Source organism: Pisolithus orientalis, assembly GCF_024613125.1.
Source record: "Pisolithus orientalis strain OTSU chromosome Unknown F5J12scaffold_1, whole genome shotgun sequence".
Lineage (NCBI taxonomy): Eukaryota > Fungi > Basidiomycota > Agaricomycetes > Boletales > Pisolithaceae > Pisolithus > Pisolithus orientalis.
Window position 1 is genome coordinate 1,509,430 of NW_026260782.1, and position 22,777 is coordinate 1,532,206.

Here is a 22,777-nt window from a genome sequence, read left to right on the forward strand (position 1 = left end):
GGACGAGAAGGAATTTATGGTTTCTGAAGCACACTCAGAAGGAAGGGAATTTGATGTGCTCGTGACACCGCTGGAGGTGAGATCATCAGCTAACATGGCTTGGTTCGATAGTTGGACTGAGGAAACGTACGCATTGATCATGCGGGCGACGGTGGGCAGCTGTGTGTTAACGCGGCTTCAAGGCGAACTGTGAGTACACAAACCGTTAGCGGATGTAGATGAATCAACCAAATGCCTTGTGTATTCAGTGCAATCCTGGGCGCCAATGCGATACTTTGTGGACAAAACTAGAAATATCTAGCTATAGCTGCACCATATTTACACTAGTCCTCAGAATTCATTGCACTTCGTAGTACATGTATTGCAAATAACTACCTTAGACTTGTGACATCACAACTCCCACCTTGCCGCGTCCAATCAGTTTATGACCGGTAACTGAATATCCTGTCGCGATGGTCAGACAGAAGGCATCTGGGACCAAGCATGCCAGTGTCGTCCCCAGACAAGCCCAAAAAGAGGGCAAGGGTATCCACCGCGAAAGAACTACCTAGCTTGCATACCTGCCCACCGAATTAAAGAAGCTGGCAAAGAAACTCACCTTCGGGCAGCCAAGACGAGAGCGGCATACTCAGGACATGTCCACCGAGCGCGCTCGTGGCTGCAGAGCCATTTTCCAGAGGAGGGGACGCCACCGACTCCGAATCACACCGGAGAGGACTCTGAAATCTACAGTGATCCAAATTTTAAGAACGTGTTTGAGCGCATGCCAAATAGGTGCTCAGATAAAGCATTAGCCCTTTACCTTTCATGGAGAGGGTTCCAAGAAAATAGCAGCCAAAGCACCATTGACGGTGTTCGAGCGGGATTCAAGATGTTGTGGGACGAAGCAGTGCGTGGCATGATTGCTCAGTTTTCCTTGATGCTCATAGACTAATACCTTCGGCGTAGTGATGGTGCGACGTTCCGCGGGAAGTGGCATCACAATGATGCCCATCACCGATGGGAAGGCAACCCAGTCCTGTCGGCAGAAGTTGACGATGTCGTGGCATCTATCAGACACAAGGTTAGTTCCGAAGGAGCTGAACGGAAGCACTCGGGTGCCATGAAGAAGGAATACATGGATAAGATACTTGCCTGGTCAGAATCATTTTGTCCACTTGACACCCCACTCCAATACATTCGTCTCGTGACGATAGGCTACAAAGCGCTGCCATCGGGCGAGTCCTTGAATGGGAAAGTGAAGCTAACGGTCACACAGCACCTCGAACACCTTGCCTTTAGCGCTGTCGCATTTACGCTTTGGATGAGGTAAGTCCTGGCAGGCGGTTTGACCAACAACGTTTTCGATCGTGGCTTATGACAGGAACTACGAGCTCCTGAAACTAAAGCGCGGGGATGTCAAGCTTGACAAGACTGTCATAGATGGCATGTTCATGAAATACCTTCGAGGCGAGGAACTCTCCCTCACCGTTAGCGAGTGCAATGCTTACTTCGAGATCCACCTAAAAAACCGTAAGGGATGGCAGAGAAAGTTAGATAAGGGGATGAGGGAAGCTGACCTACAAAGTTTGTCTTTATATCCATCTGTGCATATCCCATTTTATCTGATCTCCTTTCGTTGGTACTTACCAGGCAATCGCTACAAGATTTATCCACGCCCGGATATGGGCAAGGCGTGTGACACCCTCCTGCACCTCGTGTCCTGGATGAAATGGGTCGAACTTGTCCATCTCGGCCGGCCGATGACTGAAGAGGATTTCCTTTTCCCCGCGATTGGCACAAATGGCGTGCTGCAACCGGGTGAGCCACTTTCCCATGACACAATCCAAAAATGGATCGACGAGGCAGTGGTGGGGTCTGGAATTCCCAGAACGTTCACAACGCATTGCTACCGTCGTGGTGGAGCGCAATACCGCTTCATGTTTGCGCCAGTGGGGCAGCGATGGACCCTTGCGCGGGTCTGGTGGTGGGGGGGATGGGCTGAAGGTGAGCATGTGAGTACTTCGTCCTCCTTCCTATCTGGGTGTGTAGTAAAGTCAACCGACTCCTTACCTTTCGCTCCACACGACTATGCAGCGCGACACACTGATGCACTACCTCCTCAACGAGTTGAATTGCTACGAAAACGACCACAGCGACGCGCTGCAACCGGTCCCGCGTGAAGGTGATCGTTCACTCGCAGGTGAAGCTGCGCTCGTCCGGCCAGCGTCCACCGAGGCACTCAACATGGCACATGCATCGATAACAGCCAACATGGCAGCGCTACACACGACTGTGAAGGAAGTGAAGGAAACCTCGTGCTCACTTTCAGTAGATGTAAGGGAGATCTGCCAACAGCTCAGCGACATGAGCAACCTGGTCATAAAGGCCCTAACCTTGGCCTCTGCATATTCAGCCCCTTCTGGACCTGTGCTGCGCCAGGGCACTACCGGCAGTAACGCTCAAGCGATGCCAATAACAGGTGAGCCTCGTTGATTCTGTGACTTCTACCACACCAACTGACCAGCCGCATGAATCAGCCTACCAACATTCACCTGCGCAGACCACAACGTCGTCACCCCCAGTGATCCAGTCCACTTCCATGCCAACAGCGGGTGAGTCTCATTCATTCTATGACTTCTATCGCACCAACCGACCAGCCGCATGGGTCAGCCCACCGGCATTCACTTGCGCAGACCATGGCTTTGTTGCCCCCAGCGATCCAGTCCACTTCCATGCCAGCAGCCCAGCCATACCTACCTACGCTCAATTTACAACCGACTCAAACGCAGTTCAGGATGCCACGAGTTGTCCAACTGTCAGATCTTTCGCCCTCAACGTCCCTCCCTTCGCAGATCGGACCCCAGAGGACCAAGGCCCGTGCCTCTACCTCCCTTCTGGGAGTTGTCATCCTGGACGTGCCCGTTTTGCGTCCCGATGGGACATGGACCGCAAAGTCAGACTCTTGGAGGGACATAGTACACCACTGGACGGAGGGGGAGCCACGGCTTGACCTGCACATTCCGCTCAAGGACTGGCCTTATCACTACTACAATGGGAAGAGCGGCCGTCAATTCAATACGAAGTACTCTCAGTGACGCGTCATTGCGATGGAATTCCTTGACGAGTAAGTCAGCTTGTCACACTTCTACCACTCGCCCAAGTCCCTCTGACACGGTCCCCAGATTCCAGGGAGACGAGGAAACCTTCCTCAAGGTCTATGGAAGTGCCGTCGGTCAAGGACACACGAAACTCCTCAAAGCGATCTTGGCCGCCCGCAAACAGTATTGTGGAGCTGGGGAGCGCCATCGTCACCTCACAAGTGAAGAAGTCTGCGACGATTCTTCTTCGGGCATCAGCAAGCAGCACTGATGCATATCACACCAAGGTCATCGTTCCACCATTGCCATCCTGTTCTTTTTTTCTTCTTTTGTTTTCTTTCTCTTAATACATCTATCACTCACTTGTTGATACTATCACCCCAGCATCACCCGAGCTCGTGATGTACTACATCACTAGTCGCATACTCATACATGTGCAGTAGCCTACGACTTGTCATACGTACGCAACGCACAACACAAACATCGTTAATCGCAAGCATCATTCGTCCACCCATCATATCCTGAGCGTGCGCGTGCGCACGCAATACCATTATGTGTTTGTTCTACCTAACTCACACGTCCGTTCGAGAGTAGTCCTACACCACCGTACATAACTGCTTTCGATCCCGCGGAAGCTTCGGGAGTCCTCGATCGCGAGATGTGATCACTGTGACACTGACATAAGCTGAACCTAAACGAGGGGCAGGGCGCCCAAACAACGGCACGCAACGGCATGCCGAGCCTACCGGCAGTGGCGCCGAGGTGGCTGAGGCCCGTGACGTCACGGATTCCCGGCCTCTGCGGTCACGTGCGTGCGCCCGCCGCAAATTGGCAGGTGCCCTTCACCGCCACTGCCAATTTCTCGAACTAAGTGCTTCAATTGTGGAGCCGAAGGTCACTACAAACATGACTGTAAAATCAAGGTCAAGACTCAACTGTCCGATGTCCACATCGTCCTCTTGGAGGATGGCACAAAGACTGCTTACATCGGAGATTGTGAGGCAAATGTGGAGGAACAGAAGTCATTGGGTTTTTAAAGGGGACTGATGAATCTCCTGCATCAGTCAGTCCTGTTGCCATTTTGTCCACTAAATGTACTTCTATAGATGATGAATCAAATATGTGAATTCGTTCACCTCTTGGACTTGTCGTGTTACTGGACTTCAAGGCAGGAATTTGGGCCTGTATCGACTCAGGCACAGAAGTCTCCCTCCTCTCGGAATGAATGGTCCAGAAACTTGGAATACCAACTTATTGAGTCAAGAGCAAGTTCAAGACCACCTCATTTACCAGAAAGGATGTGGAATGGGTTACTTGTAAAGTTACCCTGAAAATGGAGATCAAGGAGTGCATTGTTCGAGTCAAGTGTTATGTGGGCCCTCTTGTTGGAAAAGAACATGTCCTTCTTGGGATGCCATTCCTCAAGGAGTTCAAACCAAGGATGAACTGGGAAACTGGCAAGATAACATGCTGGGATGATGGGTACATGTATCCTGAAGGATCTGACTATTTCGTCAAACAGGTAGTGTCTTTGGACATGGACAGTATGAAGGAATCTTCCAGTCTGTCCCCAGAAGTGGTAAAACAGGGCTCGGGTGAAACCCCCAAGGTAAAAATTAATAAAACCACTTTGTCCACAGAACTTGAAGCTGCCTTGGCAGCTGGCAAAGAGGAAGTCAAGCTTCTGGAAATATATCAAGAGTTTGCCAAGGTGTTCACAGAGGACAACATCCTGCTCCCAGCACATCGGCCAGGATTAGATCATGAGATCAGACTCCATGAAGACTTCAAACCGAAGAAAGCAACAGTATACCCCACGTCTCCTGACGAACTTAAAGTTTTAGATGAGTTCTTGGACGAGAACCTTAAATGCAAAAAGATTTGACTGTCAACTTCGCCCCAGGTGGCACTGGTATTCTTCATGGCTAAAAAGGATGGAAAGAAGTGGTTAATACAAGATTACTGCTACCTCAACTCATTTACCATCCCCAACACACACCTGCTGCTGAACATGCAGGCTCTGTTCAACGAGTTAGTTGAGTCCAAGTATTACACCAAGTTTGACATCCAATGGGGTTTTACTAATCTCAGGGTCAAAGAAGGAGACGAATGGAAAGGGGCCTTCATCACACTGAGAGGGTTGTTTGAACCCATGGTAATGTTCTTTGGCCAGTGCAATTCACCTCCTTCTTTCCAGCAATACATGGACAAAACCTTCAGATCTCAAAGGGGAAAACAGGTAGGTTACATGGATGACATGGCAATTCATGCCAAAACAAAGGAAGAACTTCAGACCTGTGTCTGCGAGTTCTTGAAGATCTGCAAAAAGGAAGGACTTCGCCTCAAGATCAGCAAATGTGTCTTCAAGGCTGAGGAAATTGAATTCCTGGGAATGATCATAGGAAAAGGGCATATGGAGACTTCACCAATGAAGACTGACACCATTAGTACCTGGGAAGCCCCTGACAATCTCACAGGCCTTTGCAGATTCCTTGGATTTTGCAATTTCTACCACAAATTTATCCCTTCCTTTTCAAGCATTGCCAGACCCCTTCACAACCTCACTAAAAAGGGGGTCTCCTACCAGTGGACACTGGAATGCAATGCTGCATTCAAAAAGTTAAAGTCTTTGTTATGCTCCTCTCCAGTCCTCACTATTCCCAACTTCTCGAAGCCCTTCACTCTCTTCACGGATGCTTCAAAGCTTGGAACCAGTGCAGTACTCACCCAAAAAGGAACTGACAATGAGTGGCATCCGTGTTCATACCTCTCTCAATCCCTGGTAGGTGTGGAACAATGCTATCAGGTCTATGACCTCGAAATGTTGGCCATCATCCATGCTCTCAAGGCTTTCTGGCCTTACCTCCTCTCCCCCGTCGAACCCACTGTGGTCTTTACTGACCACAAGAACCTGGAATACTACTGCAAGCCTCAGCAGCTCACTCCCCAGCAAGCCCGATGGGCTGCCACTATTCAGTCCTACCCTATCCGGTTCTCCTGGCAGGCTGGTCACCTACAGGTCCCAGCCAACACTCTTTCTCATAAAGGCACCCTGGAGGAGCCCACCCTGGTGGCCACAGTCCTTCCCCCAGACCTTTGGCTTTCAGAGGGGGTGGGTCCCCAAATTTGCCTCGTCTCACCTTCATTTTCAGTTACAAAAATACAAAAACAACTAAAAATCAACCACCTATGCTGAATTGGACATCTACCTGCCTGGATACAGTGTTCCAAGTCCAACTCCAAGCCATATTCTTGCCCCGTTGAGGACAGGTCAAAGGAGAATTGGCTGCCTGATGCTCACCCTTTGAGGAAACCTGTAAAAGGAGCATGTGGAGTTTATGCCATATCCACAGACCTGTATGAACGTGTCAAGAACGACATGCCAAAGGATTCAAAAGGTCCAGAACCCAAGGATAATGTCACAGTTGCTGAGGACAGAACAAAAAGGTTCGGAACAACTCGGTTGTACATTCCCCTGGAAAACCACTGTCATTGCATGCAGTCATATCATGATCACAAGTCCACTGGACATCCTGGACAAAAGGCGATGTTCGCAAAGATGTGGAAGGAAGTATGGTGGGAAGGTATGGGAAGAGATATCAAGGCTTATGTGGCAGGTTGCCTGGCATGCCAAACCACCAAAGTGGTGACTCATCTGCTGACACCACCCATAGTCCCTCACAACACTCCCAAAACCGCATTCCCATTCCAACAAATCTATGGATCTTATCATGGATCTCCCAGTCTCGGGAGAACAGAAATATGACTCAATTCTCATGGTTGTCGATCAGGGCCTTATGAAGGCCACCCTGTTTGTTCTGTGCCACAAAACTATTGACTCTGTCAGGATTGCCTGACTTTTCCATCAGTTCATCTATTCCCAGTATGGAATCCTGGAGTCAGTAATCTCTGATTGCAGACCACAGTTCATGTCATTGTTTACAAGAGAACTTTACAAGGCAACAGGGGTAACCCCCAAACTTTCGACTGGTTATCACCCACAAACCAATGGTGAAAGCAAACATGTCAATCAAGAAGTGGAAGGATGCCTCTGGCTGTACTGTGCAGAGGCACCAAACTCCTGGGCAGCCAAGCTCCCATCTGCTGAATTCACTCACAATTCATGGGTCCACTCCATTCACCAGATGACCCCATTTTCGCTTCTCCTAGGTTATGACCTGTCCCCCTATCCAGAAGTTTGGCTGACTGCAGTCTCCTCAGTTGACGAAAGATTAGAAAGGCTGGCCTCAAACCATGATGTCGCCATCCTCATGCACAAGAAAGCACAGGACCTGATGCATTTGTGCTCCAAAGGGTCTTACATGCCACCCAAGGTTGGAGATCAAGTCCTCCTGGACACCAGGCATCTCTGAATCAAAAACCAGTGTGACAAGATTGTGCCCTGACATCTCAGACCATTCAGAGTGACTCAGATCATTTCCCTGGTCACTTTCCGATTGGACCTTCCCACAACTTGGAAGGTTCATCCTGTGTTCCATGCCTCTCATATCTTCCCATTCACTGAAAACGACACCTATGGGGTTGCACCTGCAGCCCCCCTTCCAGAACTGGTAGATGATGAAATTGAATGGGAGGTCAAGTCAATAATTAATCACAAGATTGATGGGTGAAGAGGTAAACAAAGATATCTGGTCAAATGGAAAGGATTCCCACATTCATCGAATACCTGGGAACCCAAAGAACATATAAAGGACCATGCTTTAGAAGCCCTCTCCCAGTACAAGCTCACCTGCCATCTTCGAAATTAATGGACTCCCCTTGCTCTGTCAACACAGAAAATGACTATGCCAACCTCCACCTTGCAGAATCCATTTACAACCCCGACAGTGTCTTCATACCCCCCATCACTGTCTGTGCCCCAGCCTCACCCCCAACATCCACCTCCTGCATTCCTGACTCGTACCTCTTGTTCCCTGTCTCACAACCTTGTCCAACATCGCCCCCTCTTGCCCGATCTCTCAGACCACATCCACACATGGGTTTCATGATCAAGAGGGTCCCCATCCCCAAGGCCAGAATCTCCCTCGGTGGAGACAGTAACCAGCAGGGAAAGGGAAGGGGTAAAGCAAGGACTGATGATGACTCCGGTGGTGGAACAGCCAGGACCACAGCCCCCAATTCTCCCAAATCTCCCCACCTTTGCACCGCCTTCTCAACCTACTCCAATGGTGCCCAATGCACTGCCCTTGATTTGCTCGCCTCCACTGCCCTTGCCAGGGATGACAAGCAGCAACTACCAATTGCAGCAAGTGATTACTTGGACATTGTTAGGGTGCTTGACATCTTCCATGACAGGGACAACATTGATGGGTGCTCACCAGAACAGGTTAAATATTTTGGGTTGCTGTCTGAAATCTACAGAGTGACAGACATGATCAACTCTGCTGTGTCAAAGATACACACCTGGAAGCTGTCTGGTACCACCCCCCTGTCTGAAGTCATCATGATCAACATGCTCGAGCGAAGCTCTTTGGGGCTTTTAGAAGCCATCACCACCTTCTCCATCAACAGATCAGCAAGTTCCTCACCCTGCCTGCTTCTTGCCTTCTTGATTGTATTTGCCTGAAACAAGAGGAACCATCAGTTTCCCATGAAGAAGAGGAAGCAAGGAAGGCGGAACATGAGAAAGAAGACCAGTGGAAAGCACTGGAGTTGTCATACATCAGCTCTGGAGAACTGTTTAAAGAGGTTGGTGCTCATCTTGGGACTGGGACTAATCAATCTGCTTGGGAGGTGTTGCTACAAGATGCATCATGGGTCAGACTTCACAAGAACTATTACAATGCTGTCCACTCCACTGACCCTCTCCCTGCGACTCCCTTCATCCCTGTCCCTCTTGACCAACTTCATTTTTACCTCAGAGGGCAGTCCCCCATCCCTGCTGACCATGTCCTTTACCAACATGTGTGCTTCCAGTGCTGTTACTTGGGACATTGGCCTTGCCACAATGGACATGGCTCCCATTTTACTCCAGCCCTCAAGGAACCATCATCTCCATTGCCTCCATTGCCCATTGCCCATTGCATGCATTCCCATGTCTATACTACTTGCTGACCCCTTTCCTCCCATTTGCCCAATGTGCCCAGCCCATCCTCAAGGGTCTGAGGACCTTAGAGGGGGGGTGATGTTACACCTCTGTCAGGGGTCTTGCCTTTTCAACTTCTTACGGTCACATGCATCACATGCCTTGTCGCATCCTTAATAATCATTGCCATCTTAGGGGCTCATATGTTGGAAGGCTCCTTCAGATCACCTGCTGTCACAATATTTCCAATACCCATCCAGACAGCAGCTCCCCTTTGATCCAGTTTTCCACCACCCTCTCTGATGGACAACTTGTTTCTTTCTTGTTCTCGGTGACTTGTCTCTGACTTGTTTATGTTGCTCATATGTTGTACTATAGCTCTGGTGTCTGGCTCCTTGCTGCGCATTGATTGCACAGCTGGTATAGCCTTTGCTTCCTTGACTATCCCCATCATATGACACCATATGACTCATTTCTCCTTATCTATTTGACTGATTGTCCTGTTGATTACTGCAGATATGCTGTCACGACATGTCTGATCGCAACTGGTATGGTACTCATACTTAGGGGTATATAAACCCACGTACTTTACCTTGTATCCTCAGTTTTTCAATAGCTTGCAACTCAGCTAACTTCCTTCTCTTTTGTCCTTGTTCTCTCTCCATGTGACTACCCTAGAGGATCACCAGAAGACAGAACCTTTGTCAGACCTCAGAGATAACTGAGCCATAGGGGTTACGATATGTTTGGCCCATAGACTCCCCCTCACATGCATCATGCCTATTCCATTTGAAGAAGTCACTGTGCTTGGGCATAACACAGTCCAGCAACTGATGTTACTGCAGAAAAAGGTATGCAGCAGTTTGCCAACCCAAAAGCAGACTTCACATGGTGTGTCAGATGCAGAACAATTACATCTGTGAATAGGTTCCATGGAAGGGGGAGTTCTTGAAGATACTCCCAGAGCTGGAAGCCTCCCCAGAGCCAAGGAACTGCACCTGGTGTGGCAATGACAGGGTATACAGATGTCCAGATTGCTTGCATCAGCCCCTATTCTGCACAGAATGTTGCTGGAAGAGCCATGAGAGCCTGCCTTTCCACAGGATCCAACAGTGGACAGGGGACTTCTATGAGGAATCTGCCCTCCACATGGTGAGAGATCAGTTGGTTGCCCAGAATTACATTCACATCAAGACCCACAGACTGGCATTCAGTTGCACCTGGGACTTGGCAGAGCACCCTGTCCCCATGTGATTGCACAAGCCCAGCAAGCAGCAGGTGAACCTCTGCCCATGGATGATCAAGAGTGGGAAGATGTGGAAGATATCGAAGAAAACCCAAAGCACCTCTGTCCTCCAGCAGGGTCAAGATATCTCACCATTGTGGATGTCACAGGTGTTCATTTCATTGTAGTGAATTGGTGTGAATGTGAGACTGCAGAAACCCAATACATACAGTTACTCAGAGCCAAACTATTTCCCTCAATGTTTGAGAAGCCAAGCACTGCATTCACATTCACAGTTCTGGATGACTTCCTGAGGGACAACCTGGAATGTGGAACATCTGGTATGAACTATTACAGCAAGTTGTGTCAGATCACATCCAGTGTGTTTCCACACCTTGTCCCAGTAAGATTTGGTATTTTGGTTCCAAGTGTTGGAATGTCTGAAGGGTCAATCAGGATAAATACCATGAGCTTCTACAGGTTGCATGGAAATGGTGATACCTCAAGCTACTTAAATGGAATGGATTCTGCAGGACAACCAGGTCAGCAGAGAAAGGTGGACTGGCATTATTTTGCACAGCATGCCCCCAGCCTGGAATAAATGTTGATACCAATGAGGATTTGGACCAGTAAGCAGCTCCAATAATGCAATCCTCATATGCTGACCTTCTCCAGCTGGTGGTTCACCTGCACAGTAGTAATGGATGGAAACTTTAAAGTGGAACACATGCATGAGTGGAAATCTGAAGATCAAGTGTGGTTGATGGATGGACTAGGTTATATGGTGACCAATCTGCACTATGCAGACTATTTGAAGGCCACTCCACATATTGCAGAGGTATGAATTCATTCAACCCATGCAAAACATGATCTGAGTTCAGGCACAGAAATCCACCTGCAACAACCACAGAGCTATCAGTCAGGCAAACACAGCCCAAGGAAAGCTTCATGCAACCAGAATTGGGGCAACTGCATGTGCATGGCATGGATGCTTTTATCCACATTGTGTTGCTGACTTCCAAAAAGGAGAAAGGTATGAGGTTGAATTGTCAATTTTGACACCTGCTGATGGCACTGCAGACAGTTGAACATGGACTACTCTTTGGCAAATGCATTGGGATACAATATGGAAGGGATCAAACAAGTGGTTTGCTTCTATGACATTAACTGCTCCTACATGATGAATCTGCAGAAGCATGTGGGTTGAAGTGAGATGATTGATATCCTGTCATCACTTCAGATTATCCCTGGAATTGGCATATGGCATGTGCATGGGCACAAGAAGGAATGTTATGCACAGTATGCCCTGCTGTTCATCAAGGGGGCCAGATGGGTAGATGGAGAAATCATTGAAATGTTGTGGTCTGTCCTTAATGTGGCATCTGCATCTGCATGCAGGATGACCTCACCACATTGCCAAGAACTGCTGGATTTCCAGATGAATGATTCCAACTTCATGAAGATGATTCAAATTGGTTAGTCTGAGGATCCACTTGCAGCACACTCTCTGACATCCAAGATTAAGCAGATAGCCTATTGCAGAAGCTCAAAGCAGCTTGAGCAGCAGCACCATTGGTGAGGCAGGCATATATAAAGCTAGATGAAGCCTTGACTGCAGAGCAGTGAAACAGCTGGCAAATGCAAGAGATTCATGCACTGCATGATCACATCAATGACCCATCTGTCATGGACATCTTCAAAGTTCAATTAAGGGTGGGTATGGCATCTGCCTTTTTGGATAAATGCAAAATACTGACATATCATGAGGAGCACCAACAGTGTGTGCCATTGAACTAGCATTATTGGAGGAACCAAGACCCAGCAGAAGCCTACATGGAGCAGCTAGTTGGCTAGCATGTGGTTTACACTTAGAAGAGGCCATAACCTCACTTCACATGGACAGAAAGGACATCAAGGAATGGGCATTGGAATTGAAAAAATTGGCTATGGCACACTGTGCTGATCACATTGCATCTGAACAATCAGGTTTTATCATGGATGCTGTGATTTACTTGAAGCTGCACCTTCAAGCAGGCTCCAACACTTCCACCAGTACAGCAGACTGTGTTTCTTGATGCAAATTCAGAGCAAGATTATGCTTCAGATGATGGTTGGCTGGACAATGTGGGGGATGTGTTGCCCACTTCAGATGGAACCCTGGCAGGACTGCAGGACAAATTGCCACTTCCATCTGCTCTTGGCATTGACACATGTCAAGTTTGAGGGCTTCAAAATCTTGCAGAAATGGAGCTGAAGCTTTGCACAGGTCAAGCTAATGATGTGCTACATGGCCTCTGTCTTACATTGGCAGACCAGGTGGCTGTCTTTTGGGGGGTGGTGCACACAGCTAAGAGCTATTCTATGAAAACTCAGGGCCTGGGATATGATTCACACTATCAATGTCTCAGTAAAAAAACAGGCCACAATTTATAATCAATGCAGAGATGCCATGGTTGTACTTGGCATGGGTGCAGATATCTTAGGACATTATCAAGAGCTTCATAAAGAAGACCTGGCTGTGCAGACAGTGGCCTTCTCCCAAAATGCACAGGAGCACTGCAGAACCCATCTTCCATGGTTTTGGTTGATTGATGTCCCATGGGACACAGAATCAAAGAGTTGGATGTCTGAATGTATGTTGACCTTACTGTTCAACAGTGCTTTAAGGTTGATGAACTTTCTTCAATTAGTTTATTGCATTCATTGGCTGTGAGCAAAATCCTGTCAAAGATCATTGGGAAGAAGAGGAAGAGCTTGTAATATCAGAATTTCAATGGGCTATAAGTTTCTTCAGATTTCAAGCAAAAGAATGGCATAAGATACAGATAGGGAAGCAGCGCTATTGGAGCTCCTGGGGTGTGGTGTTATGCAGTGAGGCAGAGGATGATGTATTTGAGGTTGGCTGAGCATGCTGAATGCAAATGGCAGGCCATGAATGTGACTGATATTCAGTTTGTCCTGGAGAAAGATTTGTAGTTAAATGTTAGCTTAATGTGAACCTGCAGTTTCCATCCCCTGCCCTTGCATTCCACCCTGTAGCTGATGGGTGGGTCAGTGGGTACTTCACAGGAGACATCCAGTGGCAAGCTAGCCCATTCATTCACCTTTCACATGTTTTATTTCCATTGTGGATATGTCTGGTATGACATGAGTATGTATATTGTTTGTCTTGAAAGGCTCATGTGTCTGCAGGCTGAGATGAACGGCAACAAACCATTGTTGGGAAACAGAATATTTATTGCTCACTACAGAGGGTGAATTGGTCACTAGTGACTGGCTGAATGTCCTTGGTTGTATTTCCATCTGCTGAGAAATATTTATCTGCTCATTTGCCAAGCTTCTGCCTATTGAAATACATTGGCTCCTGCAATAGCAGAATGCAACAGTTTTCCCTGAATTGAACCTTGCAAATCTCACAATCTGCTCATTTGCACATGTCCCACCTGTGGGCATACCTTGGATCCTATGTTAGCACAATGAGAATATTGCTTTGCATTTGCATCTGATGACCAATTGCTCTCAGCCTTGCATCTCACACAGTCTGCTCATTTTGAAGGGTTCCATCTATCAGGATCCATTGAATACCATGTTAGCAGGTCAAGACAGTCCATATCAACCATGCATATTGCACAGGCTGCTCATTTGGAAGGGTTCCATCTATCAGGATCCATGGAATGCTGTTTTCGCATGCTGACATCTTTCTTTGCATCGTTATCCTATTATTAGCCATTATCTTGTTTTGTAACTCCCAAGTGAATGCTGTAAATAGCATAGCCTGCTCATTCGCCAGGTGTCTGTCTATTGGGATTCATCAGTGGCTGTATTAGCAGACTCAGATGTGTTGGCCATATCAGACTATTAATTGCATTTGTGTCAGATGGCAGGTTGCTATCACATATCGCACAGTCCATTCATTTGCAAAGGTTCTATCTATCAGGTTCCATCAGCTCTGGTTTTAGCAGAATGAGACCATCCCACTATCTCATTTTTTAAGTTTCAAGTTAACTATTCTATGTCACAAAGCCATGCATTTGCTAAGCTTCCACCTATCAGGATACATTAGCAGTTGTTTTAGTAGAATGAGATTATCCTTCACAATTCTGTTGGCTGTCTAGCCATTATTGTCTGTTTCTCACTCTTAAATAAAGGTTGAATATACAATGCAGCACAAGTGGTCAATTAAAGTGGAAATACAAAATGACATTGTATGTACCACAGAGGAGTAAAATGATAGATGGCCTCATTCACCCTGCTGTCCTATCCACCCTTGTCTCATCTGCCAGAGGCCCTAAGAGTTCAATGAGATCATCACCCAATGCTCATCCATATACCCAAATATGCAGAGCCTCCAGCTCATGAGCCATCCTGTCCAGTGTCTGCATGGTTTTGTCCTGTTGTATTTGGAAATCATACATTTGATCCTCATAGTATTGGCAGTGGGCCTCAGCATCGCAGAGTTGATGTTCCATATTTTCAATTTGCTCTTCGATTGTGTTGGATGTTTGTGACACCTCAGCAATTGGGGCACAGACAGGTGATGGTGCACTGGGAGTTGCAGCAGTTGTGAGTTGGACAGGTGCTACTGTTGTCAATGGGCAGGTGTCTTCTTTGAATACAAGGGTTAACTGCAATAATTAGTGTAAATGCAGAGTGATTAAATGTACCTGCTGCCATAGATTCCTCTACCTCCTGCGCAATGGATGGGCCAGCGTTGATGATCAAATCCACTCATACAGCAGCTGGGATTGGGCGGGAATCCCTGCATTTGAATGCAGGAATATGAATCTCTGAATAAAATTTGAGTCAGCATAAATACATGAAATTGTGAACATACTGAGTGAAGATCCCTCAGGGATCGTCTCTCCCTGGTTGGAGGGCCCAACCCCAGCATTGATAGCTTTGGAAGCCATCAAAACATGTCACTTTGGGGGACATTCCTTTGGGCTTTGGGATTCTTGGGCCTCCATCATCAGGGACAGACTTCAAGCTCACTTTTTTCCCCTGGCTCATGATGGATTCCATCGAGTTGAAGTGGCAATCCTGCCTTTGGCATGGCTACATTGAATCTTGTGACTGTCATACAGGAAGCAGGACTTCCCAGGGTTCTTGTAGCATCAGACCTTGCATCTGTGGCACAACTCACAGGAATGGGCATCAGGGGAAGGTGTCCTTCTGGCAGCTACAGCAGCATGACCATATAGTCTGTCTGACAGTGGACAAGGCTTGCATTTTGATTGGCCTTGAGCAGGAACATCATCATCATTGTCAGTTTCTGCTGTTGCCTTCCTAGAGTGGGATCAACATCTGGATCGATGGGATGTCATTTTTGTGGCAGCTTTGTGCTTCTGCCTGCCTTGTGCTGGTTCTTCCTCATTGTCCTCCTTCTCTGGTACCTCATCTTCACCCTCATCATCCACCTCCATCCTGTGCAAGCTATCCACTATCATTTTCTCCACCTCTGCCTCAGTTGCTTTCTGTTTTCCTTTGTCACTCATAGGCATTTTGGTCTCTTGAGCAGGTGGTGTTGGTGTTGGCACCACATGGGGCATAGGGAGGCCCAACTGGTGGTAGTCATATCAATGCTTGACAATGTCAAGCCACAATGTAAAGACAGGCCTGTCAGTAATCTCATATATAGCATCACAACATATGGACAGGCCCTTCAGTAGTATTATTTATATCATCACAACATATGGGCAGGCCAAGCCCCAGTAAGATGTACCCTGTCAAAACATAAAGACAGGCCCATCACTAATATCATTTAATAGAGTCACAACATATGGATGGGCCCTTCAGTATATTATTTATATTGTCACAGCATATGGATGGGCCCATCCACAGTGAGATGTACCTCTGATGAAACATAAAGATGGGCCTGTCAGTAATCTCATGCATAGCATCACAACATATGGATGAGCCCTTCAGTAATATTATTTATATCATCACAACATATGGGTGGGCCCAGCCCCAGTAAGATGTACCCTGTCAAAACATAAAGACAGGCCTGTCACTAATATCATTTAATAGAGTCACAACATATGGTTGGGCCTGTCCACAGTAAGATGTACCTCTGATGAAACATAAAGACAGGCCTGTCAGTAATCTCATGTATAGCATCACAACATATGGACAGGCCCTTCAGTAGTATTATTTATATTGTCACAACATATGGGCAGGCCCAGCCCCAGTAAGATGTACCCTGTCAAAACATAAAGATGGGCCCATCAGTAATGTTGTTTAATAGTGTCACAACATAAGGACAGGCCCTTCAGTAGTATTGTTTATATTGTTGCAACATATGGATGGGCCTGTCAGTAATATCATCTAATAGCATCACAACATAAGGACAGGCCCTTCAGTAGTATCATGCATATCATCACAACAAATGGATGGGCCCATCTAGCAAGATGCACCCCTGTTGCAACATAAGGATGAGTCCATGTATGGTATTCTTAGGCAGCAGAAAGGGAGATCCAAGCTATCTACATAAGGACAGTCCATGTAAGGCATTCTCAGGCAGCAGAAAGGGAGATCAAAGGGATCTACATAAGGACAGGCCCATCCATGGCATTCTCAGGCAGCAGATAAGGGAAAACAAAAACCAGTGTTACAACATAAGACAGGCTGATCCATCCATCACAGGATTACAAACCCTTGGCACTGCATAAGATGGGCCAATCTGTCATATCATAGATAGCTCACCACAAATGGATGGGCCTATCCATAATTGGGTTATCCCCCTGTCACAATATAAGACGGGCCCAGGAAGACAAGAAATGAAGAAAGTGGAACCTCTTGCACTATAGAGTACCTGAATTTCCCACTATAAATTGTGTTTCATGTTGGACAATTTGCCTATTCAGTTGGAATCTCAGGTGCTGGTCTATGTAGCTGCAAGCCAGGCTCCACCATTGGAGCAGATGGGAAACATGCAAAACAAACAGCAATGCTATTCCAGAACAACGCATCATATTTTTATCTGAGCCTCTGCTTCATATATGCATTCAGGATTATTGACTTGTACCAGTATCGCCATCATGCTGTGGGAATCATTCATAGGTGGAATAAAAAATGCAACATCCACATATCTCATTGTCCATCTTTAACCTCTGACTCTTCCACTCTCCAATCACCATCACCACTCTCACCATCAAACTACTCCATCATCTTGTCATCAGAAACATGTCATCATTGTCATCTCACAAGCTCTTCAAGAAATCACCTGAGCTCAATGCTGCAGCCAACCACATCCTTCAAATTTACTTCAAGGATATCATGGAAAGCAGCAAGCTGGGAAAGGTGGACAAGATTGTGAAGTGGAGAGGTGCCATCAAGGTGATAAATGATGAACTAGTGTGTCATAGCATCATCACATTTTTTTCACTAAACTGATGCATTCAGGATGCTGCATGCAACCTCATTGCTAGGATGGATGAGATTCCAATGACCCTCATCAGTGTTGACATGTTCTTAAAGTGGCATGAAGACCTCAGCTCGATCGAGCACCTGTGGCCTGAGTGGAAGACTGCCCTATCCCCTTCCAAAACTGATGTTGCCAACCACAAGTGACAATATAAATAATATTACTGAAGGGCCCATCCATATGTTGTGACTCTATTAAATGATATTAGTGATGGGCCCATCTTTATGTTTCAACAGGGTACATCTTACTGGGGCCAGGCCCACCCATATGCTGTGATGATATAAATAATACTACTGAAGGGCCCATCCATATGTTGTGATGCTATACATGCAATTACTGACAGGCCTGTCTTTATGTTGTGACAATATAAATAATATTACTGAAGGGCCTGTCCATATGTTGCGACTCTATTAAATGATATTAGTGATGGGCCTGTCTTTATGTTTTGACAGGGTACATCTTACTGGGGCCAGGCCCACCCATATGTTGTGATGCTATACATGAGATTACTGATGGGCCCATCTTTATGTCTCATCAGAGGTACATCTTACTGTGGACAGGCCCATCCATATGTTGCATAATACTACTGACAGGCCTGACCTGATGTTGTGACTCTATTAAATGATACTAGTGACAGGCCCATCTTTATGTTTCAACAGCAGTACATCTTACTGTTGACAGGCCCATCTATATGTTGTGACATTATGAAATGACATTACTGACAGGCCCATCTTTATGTTGCAACAGGGGTACAGCTTATTATGATCAGGCCTGTCTAGATGTTGCAACACCATAAATGATATTACTCCCAGGCCCATCCATATGTTGCCAACTTTGTATTCTAATCATAGATGGGCCCATCCTTATGTTGTGACCCTCTCCATGTTATGATAGGTGGGCCTGCCTTGATGTTGCAACAGGGGTGTAACCTACCAGGACAGGCCTGTCCATGTCTTACAGCAACTCAGTACACTTAATTGGTCACAGGCCCATCTAAATGTTTCAACATCCTTACCCACCATGGGCCCTCCCATATGTTGTGGTAATGCACTTACAGGCCCATACATATGTTACTCTCACTTTAGTCCCTTGGGCCTGTCCATGTGTACTGGCTAATCTATTTAGGCAGGCCCATCTCAGGGTCTATATAAGTGTTGGTGTTTTGGCACACAGGCTGCCCATGTGTTGTGACTAAATGTGACTACACTATGTGACTACCATAGGGTTAGGGTTGACATCAGGCTTCATCCCAACCAGTTTGGCCACTGTACCCAAGTAGCGGCCTCTAGGTGATTGGCACCATTAATAGGCTTTCAGTCAGATCTACTCACGCTCGGTACCTGCGTGACGAACATTACACGAGTCTAACACAACTACTACAACACCGCAGACGCTCCACGAATACAACAACATACACTGCCCGAATACAACAGCGTCCAGGAACATATGGTAATCAAGGCCAACCAGTGGCAAGGAACCCCAATACTACGAGCAAGGTTGTTGGAGGTACCCAAGCACCCATATTGCCGCGCAGCGGCCAGCTACACCCCGTTTAGAAAGCATGGGACGCAATGGTGAATCGCTTAAAAGTATAACTAGCGGCTAGTGAGTGTCAAATGCATTATACGGAACGAATAGCGTACCCGAGGAAAGCAAGGTCCTTTTGTGAGGTATTAGTATCTGGGGCTGGAATTTCAGCAGGATTCTGCTCGATTTCGTCGGTGGGGAAGTATTGCGTGTCGGTCATCGAGCGCAAATTTGGGACGAAAGGTGGATCTATCTGATGGATAGAATCCCAATTGACACCATAAAAGAACGGATGGGATTTGATCTTGTCTACTCTGAGCCGACGGTCAGCCGAAGTGATTAGACTAGCCCACAGTTCAATGTCAAATTGTCTCCAACGCGAAGCAATATCCTCTCACCGCCGAACGACGTCCTCAGCTTCGCGACTGAGATGCACATCATCTGGGAATGCGAGGTAGTACTGCCATTGCATGATCTTTTGATAGGTCTCGTGTGTGGATTCCGAACAGAAAGGCGGATATCCAACCAAGCATTCGAACATGATGGCTCCAAGTGACCACCAGTCGCACTCGTCCCCATACCCCTTCTGCTGGAATATTTCCGGAGCGATATAGTCTGGTGTTCCAACCGTCGAATATGCCTGGATATACAGCTCCAGCGCTACATCTGACACCAACCAGAAACACATACCAGCTTGCGTCGGTTGGCTTTCCAGGTTGCAATTTGATCTTTGCTGGATATAGTAAGATGGATTGCGTTTACCATCACGCTGTTTCTCGCGGCAGAAGTCTGAGTATTATTTGCGGATTCAAGGAGCTTCTGATAATAGCTGGAGTCGTGTTGCTTATGAAACCCTGTGGAAAGGCCGAAATCCGATAATTTAATGTGTCCATCCTTATCTATAAGGATATTATCCGGCTTGATATCTCTGAATGGACTGTAAGTCGCAAAACGGTTGAAAAGAGGAGATCAGTACCTATGAATGAAACCAAGATTGTGGACGGCCTCGATGGCAAGGACGCATTCAGCCATGTAGAAGCGAGTGACATCCTCCGAAAAAGTATCATACTTGATTAGCATGGTCATGAGATCCCCGCCGGGGAGGAACTCCATGATTAAGTAGAGAGTCTGGGTGTCCTGGAACGAATAGAAAAGTTGTACAACCCAAGGGGAGTTAGACTCTGCGAGAACGTCGCGCTCTGCGCGGACATGGGCTAACTAAACAGAGAGAACGGCATTTCAGGCGGTAGAAATCACACCTAAAAGAAAAAAATGCCTCACCTGGTCCTTTTTCAACATCTCTTCCTTTTTCAAGGTCTTCATAGCATATATCTTGCCTGTATCCGCCTTTTGGACCAGGCGGACCTAAAGATCCATTCAATTAGCTCAATAGATAACACATGATCGGTGACCTCACTTCACCGAACGCCCCCTTTCCGATCACCTTGACCGTCCTGAAGTCGTCCAAGCCCAGGCGGGTCCTCCGAAGACGGAGAAAACTAGATTCTTTTCTGCCAAGTTGCTGAAGACAACGAAGCTTCCTCTCTTCGGACATCAAGACATCCGCCTGAAGCTTCCTTTCGAGTTCAACGCGTCTGCAGAGCCACGATAAAAACCGCCAGCAAGAGAACTAACAGGCAGCGTGGAAAGCTCACCTTGTGTTTCGCTCGATCGCGGCATCGACCGCGACTTTGTAGTAATGCTCGAGTTTCAGCTGAGCAGCTTTGGCGTGAGGGACTGCATCACTCGAGAAGCCAGCTGAGCTGCGATCGAAATACACATAGTCCGCAGGTTTCTGGGTCCCAGGGGCAGAGGACTGACTACTCGTGCTGGAACGTTGCATGGTGCAGGTACGCGACTGGCAAATATGGTCAAAGCTTGATCTAAGCTAAGCTTTGCAGATATCTCAGTGGTGTCAAGTTGCAACTGCCAACTGGAATCATGATGCAACATCTCTCAGGTTGTGATGGCAACTTGAAGCACAGAAAATGTATTCATCCGAACCTTGTCAGTGGTGTCGCATCAGATATCGAAAAGGAGCTACATAGCATGATATGGGTATATACGGTACAGAAGTAATTCGTTAGTGGTACACAAAACCAGGCATCCGAACCAACGGAACAGGAATCGTTTGTTAATCACAGTATATGTGGGTTGTAATGTCGTATTCCGAGGCTGCCCATCTCCTCGAGCTACATCTAGCATCCATCGTGGGAGGGGAATGGTTGAGCGAATGCGTTGAGACCGAGGGACCGATCGACAGAGCCGGCGTAAACTGTAAGGACATTGGGCCTGCAGTGCTACGAACACGGGAATCGAAATTTGAGGAGAAAGGTCGTGTAGAAGATCTGTTTGCGGACCTGCTTTCCCAGGAATAAGAAAAACACCAAAGCACTTAAAGGACTCTTTACATGTGGGGGTAGCGTGACCCGGAATTTGCGGGGGAATGTTGGATATGGGAGGATACAGCATGGCTAATAGCGCTCGTTAGCACAACCGATAAACCTCACTCACTGGCTAATACTGACCTATACAGTGACATAGCATCCACTGCCCGAGATTCACCAACACAACCGTACTGGTGGTCATGGGCATACGCTACCGAGGGATCAAATGCCAGTCGGGAACCTCGAGTCCTGCTCTGCACCCTTGTCTCTCTTGCAGCGCCTTGCACGGCGCTATATCCGCTGCGCGAGGGTGGCTCATTGGGAGGGTCCGTCAAAGCGGATGGTAACTGTGATGGATGACTTCCACGCCGACGACGTGAACCGTTGAATGACGGCCCAAAACGTTCCGATAAAGAGGAAGTTGTAAGAGGTGTGGCACTGACGTCCTTGTACGGAGGGCCATCGAGGCTTGGACCCACCGGGGCAAAAGGCGGAGGGGCTGGGGGTAAATGTTCCTCAGTGTATTCCTCGTGCATCTTGCCCTCCATGACCATTTTGAGCCGGGGTATCTCTTTGCCATGAATACTTTGCGTCTTTGAATTAGTAGGACAGGGCGGCAAGGGTCTCGGACCACGGGTTCCGCCATACACGGATGCCGGTGCCCGCTTCTGAATGCGAAGGGGTCGCACCGAGATCTCCACAGGAAAACTGTGCTGGACGGGAGGGTGTTCTTTGGTCTGTTCCCAGTCTACGTGCTTGTCGTCTGTAACAGGCGCCTTCTTGAGTTCGTCCTGTTGTAGTGACTGACTGATCTTTGGGTCATTTTGTAAGGAAAGTTCGTACGGAGGGGGAGAGTGTGTAAATTCTGGGTTGCTCATGGTTGCGAATGCTGAGCTTCTGAGTGTGTCAGGCCAGGATCGTGCATTGAAGAAACTGGCAGAGATGTCCAAAATGCCCAAGGTTGGGTAGGTCCAAAGCGTGGTTTTTATGTTTGACAGGTCAGGCACACACTCAGGATGACGTGACCAAACAGATTCCCTCGTTACTGCGACACAGGCTCAGCTGCCCACTCACAGAGAACTGTTTGAG

The 22,777-nt window shown here is 47.4% G+C and overlaps 3 protein-coding genes across 3 annotated transcripts; 1 reads left to right on the forward strand and 2 right to left on the reverse strand.

The window, feature by feature from the left end:
- Positions 1-94: 94 nt before the first annotated feature.
- F5J12DRAFT_924235 (uncharacterized protein) lies at positions 95-3,697 on the forward strand (the record flags this gene model as incomplete). The annotated part of the gene is made up of 11 exons (XM_051749346.1): positions 95-189; positions 328-352; positions 461-889; positions 930-953; positions 974-1,308; positions 1,364-1,566; positions 1,633-1,994; positions 2,077-2,461; positions 2,520-2,594; positions 2,698-3,064; positions 3,165-3,697. 11 exons carry the CDS (start codon positions 95-97, stop codon positions 3,349-3,351), a joined length of 2,487 nt encoding a protein of 828 aa, XP_051605850.1. The 3' UTR covers positions 3,352-3,697.
- A 15,347-nt stretch (positions 3,698-19,044) lies between these two features.
- F5J12DRAFT_793176 (kinase-like domain-containing protein) lies at positions 19,045-21,211 on the reverse strand. The gene is made up of 8 exons (XM_051743957.1): positions 20,957-21,211; positions 20,719-20,896; positions 20,583-20,666; positions 20,278-20,519; positions 19,992-20,229; positions 19,700-19,941; positions 19,418-19,645; positions 19,045-19,369 (listed from the first exon to the last, which is right to left on the reverse strand). The coding sequence occupies exons 1-8, from the start codon at positions 21,142-21,144 to the stop codon at positions 19,327-19,329; spliced, it is 1,443 nt and encodes a 480-aa protein (XP_051605851.1). The 5' UTR covers positions 21,145-21,211; the 3' UTR covers positions 19,045-19,326.
- A 42-nt stretch (positions 21,212-21,253) lies between these two features.
- F5J12DRAFT_793178 (uncharacterized protein) lies at positions 21,254-22,665 on the reverse strand (the record flags this gene model as incomplete). The annotated part of the gene is made up of 3 exons (XM_051743958.1): positions 21,830-22,665; positions 21,713-21,775; positions 21,254-21,664 (listed from the first exon to the last, which is right to left on the reverse strand). Coding segments are annotated over exons 1-3 (1,025 nt in total), but the record flags the coding sequence as incomplete, so codon positions are not given.
- Positions 22,666-22,777: the final 112 nt, after the last annotated feature.

Bases quoted from the DNA above. Each gene is read 5' to 3' on its own strand.
- F5J12DRAFT_793176 (XM_051743957.1), bottom strand. From the start codon at position 21,144: ATGCAACGTTCCAGCACGAGTAGTCAGTCCTCTGCCCCTGGGACCCAG. The intron at 20,520-20,582 runs GTGAGGCATTTT...CTCTCTGTTTAG, and splicing joins AGATGTTGAAAAAGGACCAG to TTAGCCCATGTCCGCGCAGA. The intron at 19,370-19,417 runs GTACGCTATTCG...ACTAGCCGCTAG, and splicing joins AAGGACCTTGCTTTCCTCGG to TTATACTTTTAAGCGATTCA.